At 54.1% G+C, this 20557-nt stretch overlaps 1 protein-coding gene across 1 annotated transcript; it reads left to right on the top strand.

The window, feature by feature from the left end:
• Positions 1-587: 587 nt before the first annotated feature.
• Positions 588-3395, top strand: LOC133629353 (inositol 1,4,5-trisphosphate receptor-interacting protein-like 1). Its single transcript, XM_062020011.1, has one exon. The coding sequence runs from the start codon at positions 588-590 to the stop codon at positions 2103-2105; it is 1518 nt and encodes a 505-aa protein (XP_061875995.1). The 3' UTR covers positions 2106-3395.
• Positions 3396-20557: the final 17162 nt, after the last annotated feature.

Raw genomic sequence — 20557 nt, 5'->3', positions numbered from 1 at the left:
ATTTGACACACCGTTCACAGGAGTTACATCGCTTTATTAACGTCACAGTGCCAACCTTATACTCACGGGTACTGAAGGGCTGCATTTATGACACAGACCATTCCAATGTTCTTTCAAGAGACCCTCGGTTCTCTTTTCTCCTCGGTGCTATGGCTTCCAAAAGGAACACCACGGTCGCCCAGTTTGTGCCTCTCGCGGTCGCCCAGTTTGTCAGCCTCTGACTGTACTGAGTAGAGGTCAGGATGGGTCAGTCCTTTGCGGGTGTGGGGGGCAGCTGTGGGGTGTCTGTGACATCAGAGGCCGTGCCAGCGGGGGGCGGCTATAAAGGGGCACCAGGGGCAGCACGGGCCCAGTACGCGCTGGGACAGCGGTGAGCGCGCAGGCGGCAGGAGGAGGGGGACGGCGGCAGGCTGCGCTCTGCCCCGGCACCCAGGGCCCAGCCGCCGGCAGGGCTGACACAGCCCTTGTGCCTCCCGCCTGCCTCGGCCCCTCTCCAACCGGCCCCCGCTCCTGGTCCCTGTTTTCCCCGCTGCCAGCTCCCTCCCTCCCACCCCACTGAACCCATTCGCTCTCTCTCCCTGCAGATCATGGCGCTCGTGCGCTTCTTCACCAATCTGCTGTCGCTCTTCATCCCAGAGGCACAGCAGTGTTATGCCAGGATGAACGAGGCCGTGTTGAAGCCGACAGAAGAGCAGCTGATCCAGCAGGCGAGAGAAATACATGAGATGCTGCTCATCAGCTCCAGTTTCCTGGTGCCGTCGCGGCAGCCGAGGCAGCCCGTCATTTCCTGGGAAGACCTGATCGTTGCTGCAGTCCTGGTCCTGCTCTTGGGACTGTACTGGTGGACCAGGAGAAGGAGCCCTGACACAGACGACAGCAGCAGTGAGGGGAGCTCAGGCAGTGACACACACTGCCAGGAGGTAGAAAGCGAAGGAGAAACTGTTGAAGAGAGGCACCACGCTTTGATTTATGAGAGGCGCATCCAGTGGACAGTGCTCAGTCTGTGCTACACCAGCAGCACGGTGCAGGAGCTGCTGGATGACCTCCTCCGTTTATTGCAAGGGCGCTTGGCCAACAGTTCCTCCCCGGAGCTGCAGCCAGCCATCGGCGTGGGCAGCGCCTTCGAAGGCTGGAATCCTTGCGACAGCGACGTCACATACCGCATGCTCGTGCCCCTGAAGGCCCCCCATGGCTACTCCTTCCACCTGGAGCCAGACTTTGCACAGGAACTGCCGGGAAAGAACTTCTGCGTCCGTGTGTCCCCGGAGTGCACCTGCAGCGCAGAGGAGCCGGCAGGAGACGCGCCGTGCTTCCTCCACTACCCTGAGGAGCCACGGAGGAGGAATCAGGGTCCCAGTGTCCTCGACACCCTCTGCACTGGCCCTTACCTCGATGTTCATAAAACTGCCCTCTGGTTCCAGAACTTGGTGACGTCAGCCTGGGGGGAGCTGCCTCAGTCTCGCCGCTACCAGATGCAGCTGCAGCTCTCCAGACACTCCTGCAAGCTGAAGCTGTCAAACGCCGCCCGAGCACCTCTCTTTGTTGAGCTGCTTTTTGGCGTGCAGCAAGGTGACTCAGACATCTTTGTGAGCAGCCAGACTGCAGCAGGTTTCTTCACCCCACGCACGACGTGGCCTGAGACCTGCGCTGTGGCAGAGGCCAAGTTCTTCAGGCACGTGGCCAGGAACGCCCCGCCTGGCAGCTACCACCTCAACTGCCTGCAGCTCTGCGCTCGCATGGTGCCAGGAACGGGCTTTTCCACCTATATCATCAAGACGGTTGTGATGCACCTCCTGACCACCACTCCCCTGTCAGACTGGCGCAGGAGGTATCTGCTGCCGCGCCTGAAGGAAATCATGCGGTACCTGCGCCGCAGAGTGGAGGAGAAGCGCCTCAACCACTTCTTCTTTGGCAACCACAACGTGCCCGAGGAGATCGTCTTGCCTCCTGCCTTCCGAGAGGCCAAACCCATCAACCTCTTCCAGCACCTGACAGACGATACGGCTGCCCACGCCGAGGCACTGCGTGACTGTGAGCAGCTGCAAGATCGGCTCACAGGACGGCTCATCCGTGAGGATGAAAGAGGTCTTGAGGCAGAGAGCTGAGGGGAGTGGGAGCCGATGCAGCTGAAGGGGCCATTGCCAGGAGCCTGGCAAGAGAGACTCGGCACTGCCCATTAGCGATTGCTCTCGCTCCCTGAGGTGTCTCTGGGAGCTTGACCTTGTACATAGTTGCTTGTTTGAAGAAGTAGTTGAGTAAACGGTCGTTTGAACAAACGCCCGGCCTGTGAGCGTCCGTGTGTCCCTCTGTGGGGAACGCAGGTACAGGCTACTGGCTTCTGGGCTGCCCAGAGGCAGGGAGCATTCAGCACAATCACAGCACCTTAAGGTTTGGAAGGGACCTCAAAAGATCATCTAGTTCAACCCCTCTGCCAGAGCAGGACCACCTAGAGTAGGTCACACCGGAACTTGTCCAGGTGGGTTTGGAATGTCTCCAGAGAAGGAGACTCACGTGCTGTTCCTAAGCAGGCTGTGACTCCATGGGAAGCCCACGATGGAGCTGCACATTGAAGAGCTGCAGCCTGTAGAAGGGCTCCCACGCTGGAACACTTTGCGAGGAGCTGCAGCCCATGGGAAGGGCTCACTTCAGAGAGTTCATTGCAGGGGTACAGCTGCATTCTTGCCACAGCTTGCAGAGGGGTCTCTGGTCTGGTGCTCCTCCTTCCTTCCTCCTTCTCTGACTGTGGGGTGCGTGTGGTCGCCTCCATCGTGTATCACTCTCACACCTCCTGCCAGCACTTCAAACTCCCGTCCCTAAATACTCTGGCAGAGGCACCAGATTGGCCCAGCCGGGCCGGAGGTGGGTGTAAGCCCAGGAGCTGGGGGAGAGGCTGAGAACTCTTTACTGGGTCTTCACTGCAACCCCCTCCTCCTGTTACCAAGCAAAAGCTGCTCCTTGCTAAGCCATGACAGAAGGCCAGAGCCCTTCTAGAATTAAATGTAGCCAGGGATGTTAAGGACAGGAATGAGGCATTTGTCAAGTACCTCAGCAGCAGAAGGATGGTGAGGGGGAACGTGGGCCCTCTGCTAAATGCTGATGGTGCTCTGGTGTCTGAGGATGCAGAGAAGGCTGAAGTACTGAATGCCTGAAAACACTGAAAGTACTGAAAACAGGGAGCAGCTGAGAAGAAGTAAAAGCAGGATATGTTTAACCACAGCTGTGCTGAGATTTGGCTTAAACTAAGTGTGAGCTTTAGCAATTAACCAATGAGCTCGTGCCGAGCAGCACATTGCTTTGCAGATGTAACCAGTAAATGTTATGTTACTGTCACCTGAATTCTGTACTATTGTATAAATATCAGTGTGTATGACTAATAAATGGGCTTTGAGCATTGAGCTTTGGACATTGACTCTACCTCCTTGAGGATATGTCTCTGACTCTGGAAGCTCCCACGCATCATCCAGCAGGTCAATCCTCAGTCTCTACTGATGCTCCTTCCCAGCTGCAGGACTCTGCCCTTGTCCTTGTTGAACCTCGTGAGGTTCCTCTCTGCCCAACTCTCCAGCTGGTTGAGATCCCGCTGAATGGCAGCACAGCCTCTGGGGAATCAGCCAGTGCTCCCAGTTTGGTGCCAGCAGGGAACTTGCTGAGGGTCCCTCTGTGCCCTCATCCAGATGGTTGATGAAGACGTTGAACCAGACAGACCCCAGAACCCATCCCTGTGGAACTCCACTGACCCCAGCCTCCAACTCGACTCTGTGCCATCGATCCCCACCCTCTGGGCTCTGTCATTCAGCAGCTCTCCATCCACCTCACTGTCCACCCATCCAAGCTTTTTTTTTGCTTCCAAACCCTCCTCTGGGGGCCCAAACCCTCCCTTTTAGCTTCCAGTGCCTTGAGGCCTAAGCCCCCATGTAAATCTTTCAAACTTCACTTGGTGACCCAAACCCTAATTTTTCCTCCCAAAGCCCGATTTTCACCTTCCAAACCTTGGATTTAGATTTCAAATCGTCCTCTTCTAGGTCCAAACCATCACCTTTATTTTCAAAGTCTCATTTTTGTGCTCAAACCCTCATTTCTTACCTTCCAAACACGCAATTTTAAACTCAAAAGGCTCATTTTGTGGCCTAGATGCTCATTTTTAGCTTCCAAAGCCTCCTTTTTGCTTTTTCTAACCTTATTGCTTGGAGCACAGTCCTCCAGTTTTTGATTCCAAAGTCTCACTTTGTGCCCCAAGTTGTTGTTTTTAACCTGTTCCTTTTCAGCTTTCAATCCCTCATTCTCGGGTCTCAACCTCAGTTATCAGCATCCAAGGCCTCGTTTTAGCTTTCTAACACACCTTGTTGGGTAAACCCCCTTGTTTTCAGCTGCCAACGCCTCCCCTGGAAGGGCACAAGCAGGAGCTGGGCAGATGCTGCCCTTGTGTGTCTCTGTGCCCGTGCAGCCGCTGCGTGCCGCGTCCCCTCACACCCCAGGCTGCACATGGGTAGTGCCTGGGGGTACCCAGGGAGGGCCTTGGGTGGCCGTCCCTGTGTCAGCGTGTGCCCGGCACCCCGTGTCCCGTCCCTGCCCACCACACAGCACACACCGGCCCCAGCCTCTCGCCCCCCGCCCTGCAGGGAGCCCTCAGCGCTGAGAAGGGCCCCTGAGCTCAGCCTTCTCCTCTGCAGGGCCGCAGCCTCTGCTGCCCACAGCCATGTGCCGGCCCCTCAGCACTCGGCCCCTCGGGGCCTGTGTCCAGCAGCTCCCGTCTCTCTGGCCCTGCCTCTGCCTCTGCCTGTGGCTCAGGGGCTTTGCAGCACAAGGTGGGAGGGGCCAGAGCCCGCCCTGAGGCGCCGCCGCCTCTGATTGGCTGCGGGGCTGTCACTGCCCTGCCTGGTCCCGCCCTCCCTGAGGCACCGCCGCCTCTGATTGGCTGCGGGGCTGTCACCGCCCTGCCTGGTCCCGCCCTCCCTGAGGCGCCGCCGCCTCTGATTGGTCGCCGCTCACACGTCAATCAGGGCTGTGCCCGCCTGCTGCGCTGCCATTGGCTGCCCCGGGGCTGGGCGCTGAGGGAGCCTCTGGCTCAGGCCACAGCAGCTCTGGCTGGGATCTGTGTGCTGTGTCAGTGCCCCACAGAGAGCACAGACACACTGAGGCACAGACAGTGCTGCTGCGCGGGGAAATGAGCCGTCAGTGCCCTTGGCTGGCCCAGGAATGAACAGGGACGGCTGCCAGCCCCTGCCCAGGGCTACAGCTCCCACATGGCCCAGGAGCCAACATGGCTGGCTGGTAGCCAGTGCCCCAGGCCTACAGCTCCCACGTGCCCCGGGGCCTCCTTCCTGCTGCCTGACCCTGCAGGGACACCAGCCCCTGGCCAGGCCCCCCTGACCCTGCAGCCCCATGGCCGCCTCCCCGGGGCTGCACAGGCCCAGCCCCAGGAGGAGCCAGAGGAGGAGGAGGAGGAAAATACGGGGGAGGAGCAGGGCAGAGGGACAGAGCAGGAAAGGGATGGAACTTAAGGAGACAGGGAGTGCAGGAGGAAAAAGAGCAACAAGCAGCAGCAGAGAGGGACAGAGAGAGGATTGGAAGGGCAGAAAGGAGGATGGGGGATACACAGACACAGGCTGGGAGAGGGACAGGGGGCAGAGAGACAGAAAAGGCAGCAGAACAGTGGAGTGACAGAGAAATGGGACAGGGATTAGGACAGAAGGGAATAGGGAAGGAGAGAGAAAGGGAGAGACAGGGACAGAAGGCAGGGGCAGAGAAGAGAAGGAAGGGAAAGCATCCAGAGAGAGCGAGGAGCAGAGGGATGTGGATCAGCAGAAGGAGGCGCAGGAGGGTGGAACAGCGATGGGCTGAGAGTCAGAGGAAGAGCTAAAAGGGGATGGGGAGCAGGATGGAGGCCTGGAGAGAAGAGAGAAGAGAGAAGCTCCAACCAGCTGAGCAAGAGAGTTGGGCAGGAAAGTGGGGACAGGCTGTGGGGGAGAGGGAAAATAAGGCCAGGAATCACAACATGGTGATAGAAAAAGGCAAAGGACAGGGAGCAGGAGAGGAGAAAAAATAGCAACAGGATGTAGGACAGAAAAGGAGGGGTTAGAAAATACAGACAAGGAGTCCTACAGAGAAAGAAAAACCAGTGGTGGGGTAAAGACAAAGGGAGGAAGTAACAGATGAGGGCAGGGAGCCAGAACCGATGGGGAGGGACCAAAGCCAGCAATTCTGGACAACTGCCCTCATTCCTTGAGCAGTGCCCAGGAGCTGCATTAGCAGGAGCCTCCAGAAATGTGGTGCCTGCAAAAGGCCTGTCCTGGGCCCAGCCCTGCACCCTGAGAGTGCTGCTGACCAGCACCTTGTCCAGTGGCCAGCCCTGGGGAAGGGAAATCATCCAGCCAGGCTTTGATTTTGTGTGATGGTTTTGCTTTCCAAAAGCAACTGTTTCAGCTCTAAATACCACCTTGCCAGGAAAAGGGAAGCAGGCTTCCCAGGTGGGACACCTTTAAAGGCTGAACCCGTTCAATAGCTGCTCACAGCCCCGCTCACTCCTGCTGCCCTCACTCCACAGCAGCTACAGGCTGATTCCTGGGTGCTCCCCGGCAGTGGCAGCACCAGGCAGCTCAAAAACCCACCCTGCCTGCCAAAAACTGAGAGCAGCTGAGTTCTGGGCAACCTCTTCTTTTTCCAGGCCTGATGGTTCCAGACTCACCCATCACAAGATGTCTCAGGACCGTGCCAGGGCTGATGGAGCTGCTTTGGTGATCCCATGAGAGGGCTGGGCAGAGGAGCAGGTTCCAGGGGCCACGGCCAGGTACATGGGCAGGGTGTCAGGGCCACCCCTGCCTGGTGTCCCCAGCCAAGCCCCAGCTGGTGCCAGCCCCGAGGCTCAGGAGCGTTTCTGCGGCTGCTGCACCCTGACGGGCCCCGGCGCCGGCTGCCGGCTGGGACCCACCAACTCCTCGGGGCTGGGAGAAGAATCCCCGTGGGAGGAGTGAAAGCCACCAGCATCACAGAGGAAGTGTCATTACAGCATTGTGCTCCTTGTGGAGGTTTCAGGGTGGTCGCCTGTTCTATGAGCTTACAGGGCTTTCAGGCTGTATCTTTCCTGTCAAAGCTGCTGTGCATTTGTGTCGGCATGGGGCAGATGTTCATGTACCTGTCCCAAAGCAGACTTGCTTTTAGGCCTGCTGAGACATGGGGTTCCAACTGCAACAGTGGCAACTTCTAAGATGCTTGTCTTGGGCTTGGCTCTTGGGGTTGTTTTTCTGAGCCCCAAGTTGCAGATGCTGTTTCCTCTACGCTGAGAGGTTCCTTGTTCTCTGTTTTTGCTGTTACTGCTTTTAGAGCAAAGACAAACACCCAGTGTAGCGTAAACATCTGATTTGTTCCCATCTCAGAAGAGTCTGATTCTCAGTGTTTGACTATTTCTTGCATTCTGAGACCTCCAACTGGGGGGTTTGTGTCCAAGTGAGAGAGGAAAGAGCAAAAACATGCCAACAACAACTTCATTTGTAAGCAACTGCTCTTCTTTTCCTAAAGACAATGTCCATTCCAGGTTGGAGAAAAAGAGCAATACCCTGCAGGGCATTGCCTGTGGTGTGGAGTGGGATGAAGGGATAGTTAATCCTTCCCCAATGTGAAGCTCTGCAAGCAGTTGATCACATCAGCAAATGCAATGAGTTCTCTTTCCCAGTCTGTTTTTCTCCTAAGCTGACTCTGTGCTCCAGGTTGAATTCTGTATCCCTGAGCTTTATGGAGGGGAGAGAATCAGGTGTCTTGGTTACAGTGACAGCTATTCAGCTGCACTCCTGGCTCCAGGGGTGTTGCTGCCATGGATGTATTTGTACATGCCAGTTCTGTCTCAGCCACACGAGCATTGTTGGCTTGGTCATGTTTTCCAGTCCCCTTAAAGAGGTGTGTCTCCCCCACAATTAGTAGATGTCCTTGGCTTGTGGTTATGCTGCGTCTTTCTAATGTTTGTTCTCAATCAATAGACTGAGGAATCAGAGTGTGTCTCAGACCAACAGCATTCTGGTAGCCATCTGCAAGCAAAACCCCTGAATTGACGTGTCTCTGTCTGTAAACTTTGGGCACATGACTCCAGCAGCTGTGGCAGTGCTTTCCAGCAGTCCCTGGTCAGGAGCCCCTCTCCTGGTATGGAAATGCTGCCTGAAAGGGAGAGGACTTTTGCTTCTTCTTCTAGAGGTCCAGCTGAGCCAGTGAATGGTACATCAAAAGCTGTAAGTAAAGACACAATCTCCCACTGTTTTTGTACACACTGCAGTTAGTTCTGAACACTGCAGCTTTGTATTAACCTTCCAAACATTGAGTTAATCTATCTTCCAGTAAAACCTTGTACATGTTGTAAACACAGTGTGTGTGATTGAGTGCAGTACAAACTGTGTGCTGCCATCACTTGCACGGCTCTGATGTGACCCTTGGTGTCTGTGCCTAGTGATGCTCTGTATTTCCTAGGAACATGCCAGGACATGGGCTGTAGCACCTGGACAGGTGACCTGGGATGGTTTGGAGGTCATGTAGGTTTCAGGTCTACAAGCTGAGCTTGGTGCTGTGTTCTACCTCTGTGTGTAACAGGTATGTTTGCACAGGTTGTGATGTGCTTTCATTTAGAATCAGAGAATCAGAGAACTGTTGTGCTTAGAAAAGACCTTAAAGATCATTGAGTCACACCCATCACTTCACACTGCCAGGCTCATCACTAAACTACCCCCTGTCCCTCAGCACCTCCTCTGTGTGTCTTTTGAACATCTCCAGGGATGGGATTCCACCAGCTCCCTGGGCAGCCCGTTCCAATGCTTAATAATCCTCTCAGGGAAAAAAGTTCTTCCTAATGGCCAATCTAAACTTACCCTGGAAGAATTTTGAACCTATTTCCTCATGGCCTGTCATTTATTCCTAAAGAGAAGAGACCAACTCCTACCTCACTACAGCTCCCCTTCGGGCAGGTGTACAGAGTGCTCATGTCTCCTCTCAGCCTCCTCTTCTCTCGCCTGAACATGCCCAGCTCCATCAGTCTGTCCCCATCAGACTTGTTGTCCAGACCCTTCACCAGCTTTGTTGCCCAGCTCTGGACACACTCCAGCACCCCGATGTCCTTCTTGTAGTGAGGGGCCCAGAACTGGGCACAGTTTTGGAGGTGCAGCCTTCCTTCCCTAGTGCTGCTGACCATGATGGCTGGTCCAAGCCAGGAAGCCATTTGCCTCTTGGCCACCTGGGCACACTGCTGGCTCTTACTGAGAGAGCTGTCAAATAACCCCCCCAGGGCCTTTCCCTTTGGGCAGCTTTTCAGCCCCTGGGCCCATTGCTCCAGCCTGTCCTGGTCCCTCTCAAGAGCCCTCCTGCCCCCAAGCAGGTCCCCGCTCCTGCCCAGCTTGGTGTCATCAGCACTGAGGGTGGGTCTCTGAAGGGCTCTGACACTCCTCATTCAGACACTTGCTCACAAACTGACTGACAGCTTTTTCTGTGCTGACTTTGCTTTCAGAATACACAGATGAGAATGCCTTGATCCCTAAGGGCTCATGGGTTATATTAAGAAGAATCCCGTCTGCAGGAGTTAAAGCCACCAGTCAAACGTCTTCTCTGTGAGTATCCAAGAAATGTCTCGTTCTTTGGGAGGGTTTCAGTGTGTTCATCTTTCTTCCTGAGTGTTGGTTTGCAGAGCCATTCAGATGGTACCTTTCTGGTTGCAGCTGCTCCTAGCTTTTGTTACCATGGGGTAGATGTTAATGTATCTGACCCAAAGCAGAGTTACATTTATAGGCCTGCTGAGACATAGGGTTCAAACCACAGCAATGGGAACCTTTCAGCTGATGCCCCTGGGCTTGTTCTTGTTGGATCTCAAGACAGCAGCCTGATGAGTTGCAGCGTGTCACTCGTGGCCAGTAGCACGCTGACACCGATCAGTCCGTGAGTGGAATCTCACTCACTGATTCTTCCCCTCAAGTAACTCACACTTCCAAAAGTCCAGACGACCAGCAGAGCCCAAACTGCCTGTTGCCATCACTTGCACGGCTGTAGGGTGAGCCTCTGATGTGTGTGTGTGTGCCCAGCGGTGCGCTGTGTTTCCTTTGAAGTTGCCAGAAGGTTTCCTGTGGGACCTGGTGTTGCACAGCTGGACTGTGCTGGCTTTGGCGCTGTGGGACCTGGTGTTGCACAGCTGGACTGTGCTGGCTTTGGCACTGTGGGACCTGGTGTTGCACAGCTGGACTGTGCTGGCTTTGGGGCTGTGGGACCTGGTGTTGCACAGCTGGGCTGTGCTGGCTTTGGGGCCGTGGGACCTGGTGTTGCACAGCTGGGCTGTGCTGGCTTTGGGGCCGTGGGACCTGGTGTTGCACAGCTGGGCTGTGCTGGCTTTGGGGCTGTGGGACCTGGTGTTGCACAGCTGGGCTGTGCTGGCTTTGGGGTCGTGTCGGTTCCGGGTTTGCACAGCTGAACCTGCTGCTGTGTTCTACATCTCTCTGTGGCCGGCAGGAGGGATGTTTGTACAGGTTGTTGTGTGCTTGCTGTTTCTTGCAGCTCACATTTTTTGGTGTGTAGCTTTTGGCATTTTCACACTGTATCAGGTATCGTTTTGTTTTGTTTTAAACAGTTTGGGGTTTTTCTGCCCAATGGCTTTTGAAAAAGTAACCCCAAACCACTGCAGAAGCACTGCTGGGACACTTGGTCCTGTTCCTCACCTTCTGGGGGGTTCAGGCCAACACCAAACCCAACCTATGACCCACATTTTGAGGAGAGATTGCCCCTGGGTGGTTGGATCAGGTCACTTGAAAAGCTGTTAGGATGGCTGAGTCTAGGAACTCGTGAGCTCTGGCTCTGTATTCTGTGAAGAATACAGGCTGGGATCCTCATGGAACGGTATAGAGTTCTGTCCCTGCAGCCCCACAGGCAGAGGGATGCCAGCGCTCAGGGCAGTGGGCTTTCACCTTGCATCTTGTCAGAAAACATGTCCAACTCTTGGGAAGGGGCTCAAGGCACCTTTCTACAACAGCCAGGCTCTAGAACTTGGCCCAGCAATCCTTGGCAATAGCTGAACAGGGGATCAGTAGGAACCTGAACACTCCCTGGCACACTTTCTGGCTGCAGTTCTGTTCAAGGAGACTCACGCCCAGAACCTGCTCCTTGATACCTGGAAATCAGCCCGTTCTGTTACCAGAGAGCTGAACTGCAGCCCACTGCAGAAGGACTGTCACACTTGTCATTCTCTGCTCTGCACATCAGAAACGTCTGGTGAATGGTTTTCCCCTTTGAAACAAGTTCAGGCATTTCACAGGGAGCCATCACTTGGGTCACTTTGCTGTTTTCTTCTCTTTCCAGTGCATTATGTTTTCTTTGCCATGAACCTGTGAAACGAGCCCGGTACCCACAGCGAGCAGGAGTGGAATGTGTGTGTCTCATGGGCTGAGTTTAACGCAGCTTCACCACAATGCTAAAACCCCGACAGATGTTACAGAGTGCTTTTTGTAGTGAGGCTCAGCAGCTCCTGAATGGTGTAAAAATAATGGAGGAACACCAAGTTCACTCTGAGTTTAGGCCTAAACTTCATGTGAAACGGGGTGGTGAGCTGAAAGCAGAGGAATTGACATAGAGCTTGCCAAGCAGTGAACCACCTGAGCAGCTCTGTGCTGAGCTGCTTTCTGTGTGGCCAGTCAGACCAGCCAGAAGTACTGGGAAAGTCATAGAATCACAGGGTCACAGCATGGTGGGGGTTGGAAGGGACCTTTAGAGCTCATCCAGCCCAACCCCACTGCAGAAGCAGCTCCCACCTAGATCAGGTCACACAGGAACGTGTCCAGGGGGGTCTTGAAGCCCTCCAAGGAAGGAGCCTCCACAGCCTCCCTGGGCAGCCTGGGCCAGGGCTCCCTCACTGAAACGCTGAAACAGTTTTCCCTGTGTTTAAATGGAGCTTGTTGTGTTCCAGCTTCATCCCATCACCCCTTGTCCTGTTGCTGGATACAACAGAAACAAGTGCTGCCCAAACCTCCTGACACCCACCATTCAGATATTTGTAACTATGAATGAGATTTCCCCTCAGCCTTCTCTTCTCAAGACTGAACAGCCCCAGGTCTCACAGCTTTTCCTCAGAAGGAAGATGCTCCAGTCCCCTCAGCATCTTGGTGGCCCTGCACTGGCCTCTCTCCAGCAGTTCCCTGTCCCTCTGCAGCTGGGGAGCCCAGATGAGGTTTGGTTGTTTTCTTGTTTACTGACACAGGATTCACGGCTATAAATGATTCATCTGACAGTCCCAAGCTGCAGCCTGGAGCTCTTCTGGCTCCTTAGATATTGACTGTAACACAGGGAGAAAACCCAATCCTGATAATCCATGTGTTGAACTTGTGCTGTCAGAAAGGCTGCTAAATGTTCCGTGTGTAGCTGCTCTCTGTTAGACTTTTTGTAGGGTTTTTGTTGGGTTTGGGTATTTTGTTCCCAAAAGAAACTGTCAGTGACTCTTCAGTGGTGTTGGAGAGCAGCAGCTGCTCTCAGTGTATTTCCCAGTCATCATGAAGGCTTGTAATCAGATTTGCATTTAAAGAGCAGAGTGCTAAAGAGTGGCATGAAGAATGTTTCCCAAAACCAGCCCACAGAGGGGCACTGTGAGATAAGGACTGTTTTAGAGGATGCAGTTTTCATGTGGAAACTGCACTAAGAGGTGTCTGTTTAGAGAAGGCTTTGGGAAGTTTTCTTACCTGAAATCAGCTGAACAACACATAGGCATCTACATGTAATGAACAAGGCATTGGTAGGGTGTGACTCGTCTCTTGTTAGGGTAGACAACTAGCTGAACTGACTTTCAGCCCTTGTGCACAAGTGAAAGCTGATGGGCACATCAGAAACAAGAGCTCATGCCCACGTGCAGGGAGGTGGCCAGAGCACAGAGGGGTCCTGAGGGAGGAGATCTGGGCTCTCGCTCTGGTTCTGCTGGTGATGCACCTGAGGTGTGTTTTCTAAGCCAGGGCACGTGGTGCCAGCTCATGGGGGATTCTGCTAGAGAATCCCTGACACACTGCAGAGGAGGTGGTCTGTTCACCTGGCTGCTGGTTTCATCCTTTGGCAGAGCCACTTTGCACAGCTTCCCACGGGGCTGCTTTGTGCCGTGCAGCAGTGGATTCTGTTGCCTCTCCTGTGCCACGGGGATTATGATTTCCTGACAGCAACGTGACCAGGCAGTGTTAACGCTCAGATTTTCTGAGAGGGGAAGGATTGCTGTTGCAGAGATGCTAACGTTATGCAGAATAAAAACAAGCTACACAGTGCCCTGGCTTCAGCTGTGTCACGTGAAAAAGACAGCATTGATTTCCTAGTTCAGCTTCCTAAGTGTCACTCCTCAGGAAGGTGTCATGGACCTTGGCCTTGGAGAGAAAGGATGCACTGTACTGGAGGCTGTTCCACAGCAGGCTTTGGAGCTGCTCAAAGAAGAGGCAGGAAAGCTTTGCTGAGCAGTGGGAGCCCTTCGTCGTTTGCCACAAAGGTAAACTGCTTTAACACAGCTCTCAAGGTTGGCATCACAGAGCTACGTTTGAATGCAGAGACATCGGCCTTAGACATAGCTGTACTTGTAATGCACTCACTGTCAAAGCCCCGTGGGAGTTTCAGGGCACTAAATAGCTAGATTTCTTGTCATGACTTTCAGAAGTGGTGCAAAACGCTGTAGCAGGGCTGATCAATTCTCATCCTCTTTCTTTTCCACAGCAAGAACACATTGACACCATTGGGAGGGAGCTGTGGATGCTGAGGGAAGCACGAGAGACTCTTCTGGAAGAGATGCAAGCAAACAATAGCCTGGGGGAGAAGGCAGAGGCCATTGTGAAAGAAGTCTGCAAGCCAAAAGGTTCCAGGAGTTCAGAGGTTTGTCAGTGACCTTGCCATAATGATCAACCTCCTGCTGTTACCATCAGGTGATCTGGCCCAAGTGGCAAATGCCTTCAATAACCTGGACAAAAACAGCTCTCGGGAAGAGCGGGTGAGAAAGGCCAATCCTGTGGTCAGTGCATTGAGTGACGCTGTGTGGGGGATTTTGCTTGGCTTTGTTTCTCTCAATTGCAGAGCTCAAGATGAGGGAGAGTGACTTGGACAAATCTTACATGGCCATTTTCTTCACATTTCTTAAATCTTCTCTCTTTGCCCTGTTTTGGCTTAGTCCTAAAACTACAAGTGTCTGGGTGACCCTTGCCCTGTGGTGTTCCTCAAGCTCTGGTTCATTCTGCTGCTGCTGCTCAGTGTGGACACGAGCTGCACGGCTGCCCAGGGGAGCAGTCCAGCCACGTCACGAGTTTGGGCTGGGCTGTGGGTTCCCCTGGGGAGTTGAGGGGAACAGCACTTGCTGTTTGTTCCCTGGCATAAGCTCAAGGAAAGAGTAAAATGGGTTTTATCTCATAATGCATGATTTCTGTGCCTTGAAGAGCTGCCTTGAATGCTGAGTTCAGCCAGGCTGTGTGTCTGCAGTACCGTGAGCATGTGAGGCAGAAAGTGTTTCATTCATTTTAGTCTCTTTCCCCATTCCATCACTTTCTTTCCTCAGTTCCCAAACACCCATGGAGTTTTCATTGCTCTTTCTGTGCCTGTTTCATTCCCTTTACTACTACTTGGTGTTTTCCTTACTTCCTTCATCACTGGGGATTGTTTTCTTCCCATTTCTTTTCTCTTTTCTCTCGATTTTCTCCTTCCCTTTCCCTTTCCCTTTCCCTTTCCCTTGCTTTTCCTTGCTTTGGTTTGCTTCTCTTCCATATTCTTTTTCTTTTTATTCTTTCATCCACTTGCTTTCCTTTGCTTTCCTTCCTCAAATTTTGCTTTGCTTTCCCAAGTATTGCTTTCCTTCCCCAACCTTTGCTTTGCTTCCCCAAGCTTTTGCTTACCTAAGCTTTGCTTCCCCAAGCTTTTGCTTCCCCGAAGTTTTTCTTCCCCAAACTTTTGCTCCCCCAAACTTTGCTTTACTTTCCCAAACTTTGGCTTCCCCAAACTTTGCTTTTCTTTGCTTCCTGAAACTTTTCTTTGCTTTCCCAAACTTTGCTTTGCTTTCCTTCCCTAAACTTTGCTTTGCTTCCTCAAACTTTTTCTTCCCCAAACTTTTACTTTCCCAAACTTTTGTTTCCCCAAACTTTTGCTTCCCAAGCTTTTACTTCCCCAAGATTTTGCTTAACCAAGGTTTTACTTCTCCAAACTTTGTTACCACAAACTTCTGCTCCCACAAACTTTTACTTCTCCAAACTTCTGCTTTGCTTGCCCAAGCTTTGCTTCCCCAAACTTTTGCTTCCCTCAATTTTGCTTCCCCAAACTCTGCTTTGCTTTACTTTGCTTGCTCAAGCTTTGCTTTGCTTTTCTTTCATCCACTTACTTTCCTTTTCCTTTGCTTCCCCAATCTTTTTCTTCTCCAAGCTTTTGCTTCCCCAAACTTTTGTTTCACCAAACTTTGCTTCCCAAAAATTCCCAGGGTCAAACCACCACACACCTTATTAGCACCCAAGATGGGGCGAGATAACAGCAGTTCCACATCAAATGCATTGTCATTATAGTAAGCTCATGAGTGCAAAGCTCCTGTGCTGGTCTGGGAGCCTTGCTGTAATGCAGCTTCTCTCTCCCTTCCCAATGTTTGGGAACATGCTGCTACTAACCCTGGCTCTGAGCTGGGCTCTAACCTTGATAGCTTTGCTAAGTTGGCTGCATGACTTTGTGCAAAGGATGAAGGGGCCTGGGAACATGATGCCCCGAATAATAACTGTGAGTCTCATTCTGTTGCTGATGGATTTACTGTGCTGTGGGAACTGTCTTGTGGAGGTCTTGGGGCAACGCACCTCTTTCCCCTCAGCTCGGACTGATGGAGACAATTTTGTTACACAGACTTCCCAGGTCCTTAGTCACCCTTCCATCAGAGTTGTAATATTACTAATTAACATGGCTGCTAGATTACATATTCTGTGGAATCTGGACTCATGTGGCTATCAGAGAGGACAAATTTGGGATGGAAAGATGTTCAAGTGCCCCCTGAAGCGGCCAGTCCCTGGGTGGGGTTATCACCTCCTGTAACCTGGGATTTTACACCTGAACAGATAAAAAACCTGCTTTACTGGCACCCACCTGATAGAAGGGTGTCTTGCCTACCCCAGTGAGGCCCATCAGGTTCAGGCTCAGTGGTAACTAATTGCCATGAGCTGTAGCACGTGACAGCATTTGGGAAAGCATAGAAGTGGTGATTATGTGACAATACATTTGGAGTCGATGCACATCATGGTGGCGTCTGGTCGCTCTCCTCTCGCATGATGAGGAAGAACCCCTGCAATTAGCTGTGCTGGAACTCATCTGTGGCGATCTAGATAACGACAAGGCCTCCACAGATCCAGACGACGTCCAGTGTCCACGGACCACGGTGAGCAAAGCGATCCAGAGCGCCCCAGCTACGTATTCTAACCTCTTGGCAATGGTGCATCACCCAGACAGGGCTGTAGCCAGAGTGGAGAGAATATCTCTCCCACACGGCAGGGGCAGCCATCACCTTTGCAGCAGCGTGCTCTATGGCCAGGGGCTTGGGCCAGAGAATTACAGTAGCAAAGGCCACAGGGAAATGCTTTGGATGAGCAACACAGGGTGTGTGGGCACTCTCTGTGGACACTCTCTGTGTGCACTGGCTGTGCAGGATCTGAGCAGGGTCACGGCAATACGAGGTGGCAGCCACGTGCATGTCTCACCCATTCCAGCACCACAGGATGACAGCCTCCAAAGACTTGACAGGCTCCTGCCTACACTTCCCATGCCCCACGGAACAGGGCTCCTCTATTCATTTAGCACTCATGCTCTGTGTTAAAGAGCACCCTGACACAGGTCCCATTCCAGCACTCATTCCATGAAAGCCTGGTGGGGAGCAGACTTTGCTGAGCAGACAAAAGCTGAGAGCAGAAACACTGAGGCCATATGAAAATGAGAGGGCAGCTGTCCCAGCCAGGGCAGCAGGACAAGCTGCAGACTGGCAAATATCACTCAGCCTCACCATCTTCTCCCTGCTTTTTCACACAAGGCACTCAGAGAGAAAATGGGGAGCTCTGCCAGAGACACATCAATTCTCTGCACTTGGACAGAGAGGCTGAGTTTGGCAGCTGCAGTGCAGGAAGAATTAAGTACTCTATGGGCAGCCTATGTGACTTGCACAAGTATTTGCATCCTTTGGTGTATTGCAGCTGTGCTCTTGTACAAACACCTTGAAACATGGGCTTTGGCTGCTGCCCTGCTGCCTCCCTTCTGTGTCACCGTCTGTGTCCTACGATTGGGACTTTGATCACTACATTCTTCTAGTTCTAAAAGCATTTCTCTCTCCCCTGTTGCTGAGCCAAACATCCTGCCTGCACTAACAACAGCAGCCAAATGGCCAGCTCACACTTCAGCAAGCTCAAGGACATCTCCTGCTTTCCATCCACACAAATGTGCACTTGCTTTTGGGGAGGCACAATCCTCAGCTGGAGAAAACCAGGCAGTGACACTGCAAGACAGTGTATGGTTTTAGGCAATCTGAACACCCCAAGCACAACACGTGGGTTACACTGGCCAAAGCAATCAATCAGTCTACAAAACGTTCATCAGTGGCCACTCCAGATAATCCTTTTCCTCCCTGTTTGGTGGGAGTTCCATCAGCTGTGGCACAATGGCCTGTACCAAATGCATTAAAAACAAATCCCTTAGTTCAGGGTAATGGCAAAGCTGACAGCGGGGATTTTCTCATTTCACGGTTGCCAACAATGGCAGCAGAGTCACACAAAAGCTGCGAGCAGGGGCTGGTTGCCCAGAGACTGAGCTGAGGGGCTGCAACTTGTGTGTGAGGAGGAAAGGCTGCAGGCCCTGGGGCTGCTGAGGCTGGAGAAGAGAAGGCTGAGCTCAGGGGCACCTCAGCAATGCTGCTCAGTCCCTGCAGGGTGGGTGTCAGGAGGCTGGGGCCAGTGTTTGGTGTGTGGGGGGCAGTGGCAGGACAAGGGGCAGCTGGCACACAGGCCGTGCCCCTGGCCCAGGAGGAGCAAGTCCTTCGGTGCTGAGCGGAGGGAGCCCTGGCCCAGGCTGCCCGGGAAGGGTGTGCAGGCTCCTTCTCGGGAGGTTTCCAACCCCAGCTGGACACGTTCCTGTGCCCCCTGAGCCAGGGGAAACTGCTTTGGCAGGGGGCTGGGCTGGATGATCTCAACAGGTCCCTTCCAGCCCCTGCCACTCTGTGTGATTCTGTGTCTAGCACTCTCCTCCCCTTCAACACCTTCAGCATGTGCTTTAGACACGACAGGCCAGAAATGGGCAGCACTGGTTGAATTGTGGTGACTGAGCTTTATTGTTTAAAGCAAAGCACTTTGCATCCATAAAAGAACACAGAACAGACCCAGTTGAGTTCACACAAAGGAGAACTGAGAGCTGCCAGCCACAGAAAATGGTTTTCACGTGGTGAACAACAGAAAGTCAAACGCACACCAAAGGGAAACAAATCCGAGCGTCAAGTCCGGTGCCTGAACCACTGCAGTGACACAAAAGAAACGGCTGGTGGGTTATGGATTTGCCACAGAGCACAGGGAGGATGGCACTGAAAGCTCCCTGGGATGGGCTCTGCTCAGGGCTCCCGCTGCACAGTCAGCCACGGGCCCAGAGACAAGATCGTCTCCTCCAGGCCCTGCGCAGCCGCTCCCGCAGGCTGGGTCTGGAGGAAGCTGCTTCCTCTGCAGCTCTCTGCAGGGAGAGATGGGTCTGAGCTGCCAGGTTGGACAACGACGAGCTGATGTCACTTGGCAGGTTTTGAAGGGCTGCAACAGAGAGGAACAGAGCTGAGATCAGAGCCTGGGTTCACCCCAGGAACCCCTCCTGCCAGGGCCAACCCCCAGCTCTTCCCAAAGCCCGGAGGGAGCCGGGGCTGGAAGGTGCTGCCCACCAACTCCCCCCGTGCCCCTGACACCTCTCTCTGCTCTCCCTGGCTGGGGCAGGGGCTGCAGCCTCTGCCCAGGGCCTTTCCTCCCCTCTGCCACCCCCCACTGACACCCCCTGCCCTCACTCACCCTCATGGATGACCTGCAGCTGCTCCTCCTGACCCTTCAGGTGCTGCCCGGCGAGCCCTGGGAACACACAGAGAGTCAGAGCTGCCCCACACCGGCCCCTCCGGCCCGGCCACACGCCCCCCTCCCCTTGGCAGGGCTGAGCCCAGGCTCTCCCCACAGCACTGGGCACTGGGGGCTGCACAGCCATGGGGCTGGGGCCGAGCTGCGATGGGGCAGGGAAGGACAGGGGCTGCGTCTCACCCAGGAACACGATGGCCGCCTCTTGTGTGGACTTGCGCCGGCTCCAGAGGCACCACACTCCCTGACGCACGTAGTCACTGGCTCTGCTGCTGCTGCACTTGGAGAGCTGCAGGGGGAGAGGAGACAAAGGGATGGGTTGGTGCCGACTGTGCCCCTGGCTGAGCGGTGTCTGTGCCCAGCGTGGGCTGCAGCAGTGGGCAGGGACACAGCGTGCCCGGGCTGGGGCTGGGCCTTGGGGCCATCCTTACCAGGCACTCGCCCACCGCCTCTGTCTTCCCGCTCTCCAGCAGCCAGCTGAGCCTCCTCTTCTTGAGGAAGGTGGCAGCTCGCAGCAGGGTGTCCCGAGAGGCCTGCAGGGACACAGAGAAGGGAGCTGGTACCGCTGCCCAGGGCGCAGGATCCGTGTCCCCTCGCCTGGGCAAAGCTCAGGGCTGTTCCTGGGCACGGGGACGTCCTGTGGGCGCAGACACAGGTCGGAGAGCCTCACCTCTGCCACCACCTTTCTCTCATCATGCAGGAGGCAGAGCAGTTGGATCAGGCTCTGCCGCACCTCTGCCTTCAGCTGCTTTCTTCCATCTTTGTTGACACAGTCCATCACGTGTTGGAAGAGCTCAAGGGAGAGCAGCTGCACATGGCTGGTGTCCTGGTGGGAAGGAAGAGGATAAGACCTCAGTCCTGGCTGCTGCAGGCCCACGTGGGCATGGGCCTGAAAACCCACACAGCACAAAGTTTCCTGGCAGCAGCCAGTGCCCGTGGTCACAGAATCTCAAGGGCTGGAAGGACCTGCAAAGCTCATCCAGGGCAATCCCCTGCCAGAGCAGCACCACCTAGAGCAGGGCACACAGAACTCATCACGCTGGGTTTGGGATGTCTCCAGAGAAGGAGCCTCCACAACCCATCTGGGCAGCCCCTGCCAGTGCTCCCTCACCTCAACAGGGAACAAGTTCTGCCTTGTGTTACTTTGGAACCTCTTCTATTCCAGTTTGTCCCTGTTGCCCCTTGTCCTGTCATTGGCCATCTCTGAGCACAGCCTGGCCTCAGCCTCCTCACACCCACCCTTGATGGATTTGTAACATCAATGAGGTCACCCCTCAGTCCAAGCTGCAGAGCCCCAGCTCCCTCAGCCTTTCCTCACAAGGCAGATGCTCCACTCCAGCATCTCTGTGGCCCTGCACTGAACTCTCTCCAGCAGCTCCCTGTCCTTCTGCAACTGAGGGGCCCAGAACTGGACACACTATTCCAGATGTGGTCTCATGAGGACAGATGGTGGGGGACACAAAGCCTTACGTGTTCAAAAAGTGGCCGGAGCCTCTCAGCCA

This window comes from Colius striatus, unplaced genomic scaffold (assembly GCF_028858725.1).
Source record: "Colius striatus isolate bColStr4 unplaced genomic scaffold, bColStr4.1.hap1 scaffold_40, whole genome shotgun sequence".
Lineage (NCBI taxonomy): Eukaryota > Metazoa > Chordata > Aves > Coliiformes > Coliidae > Colius > Colius striatus.
Note: the sequence above shows the minus strand (reverse complement) of the source record. Positions and strands in the feature narration are given on the sequence as shown.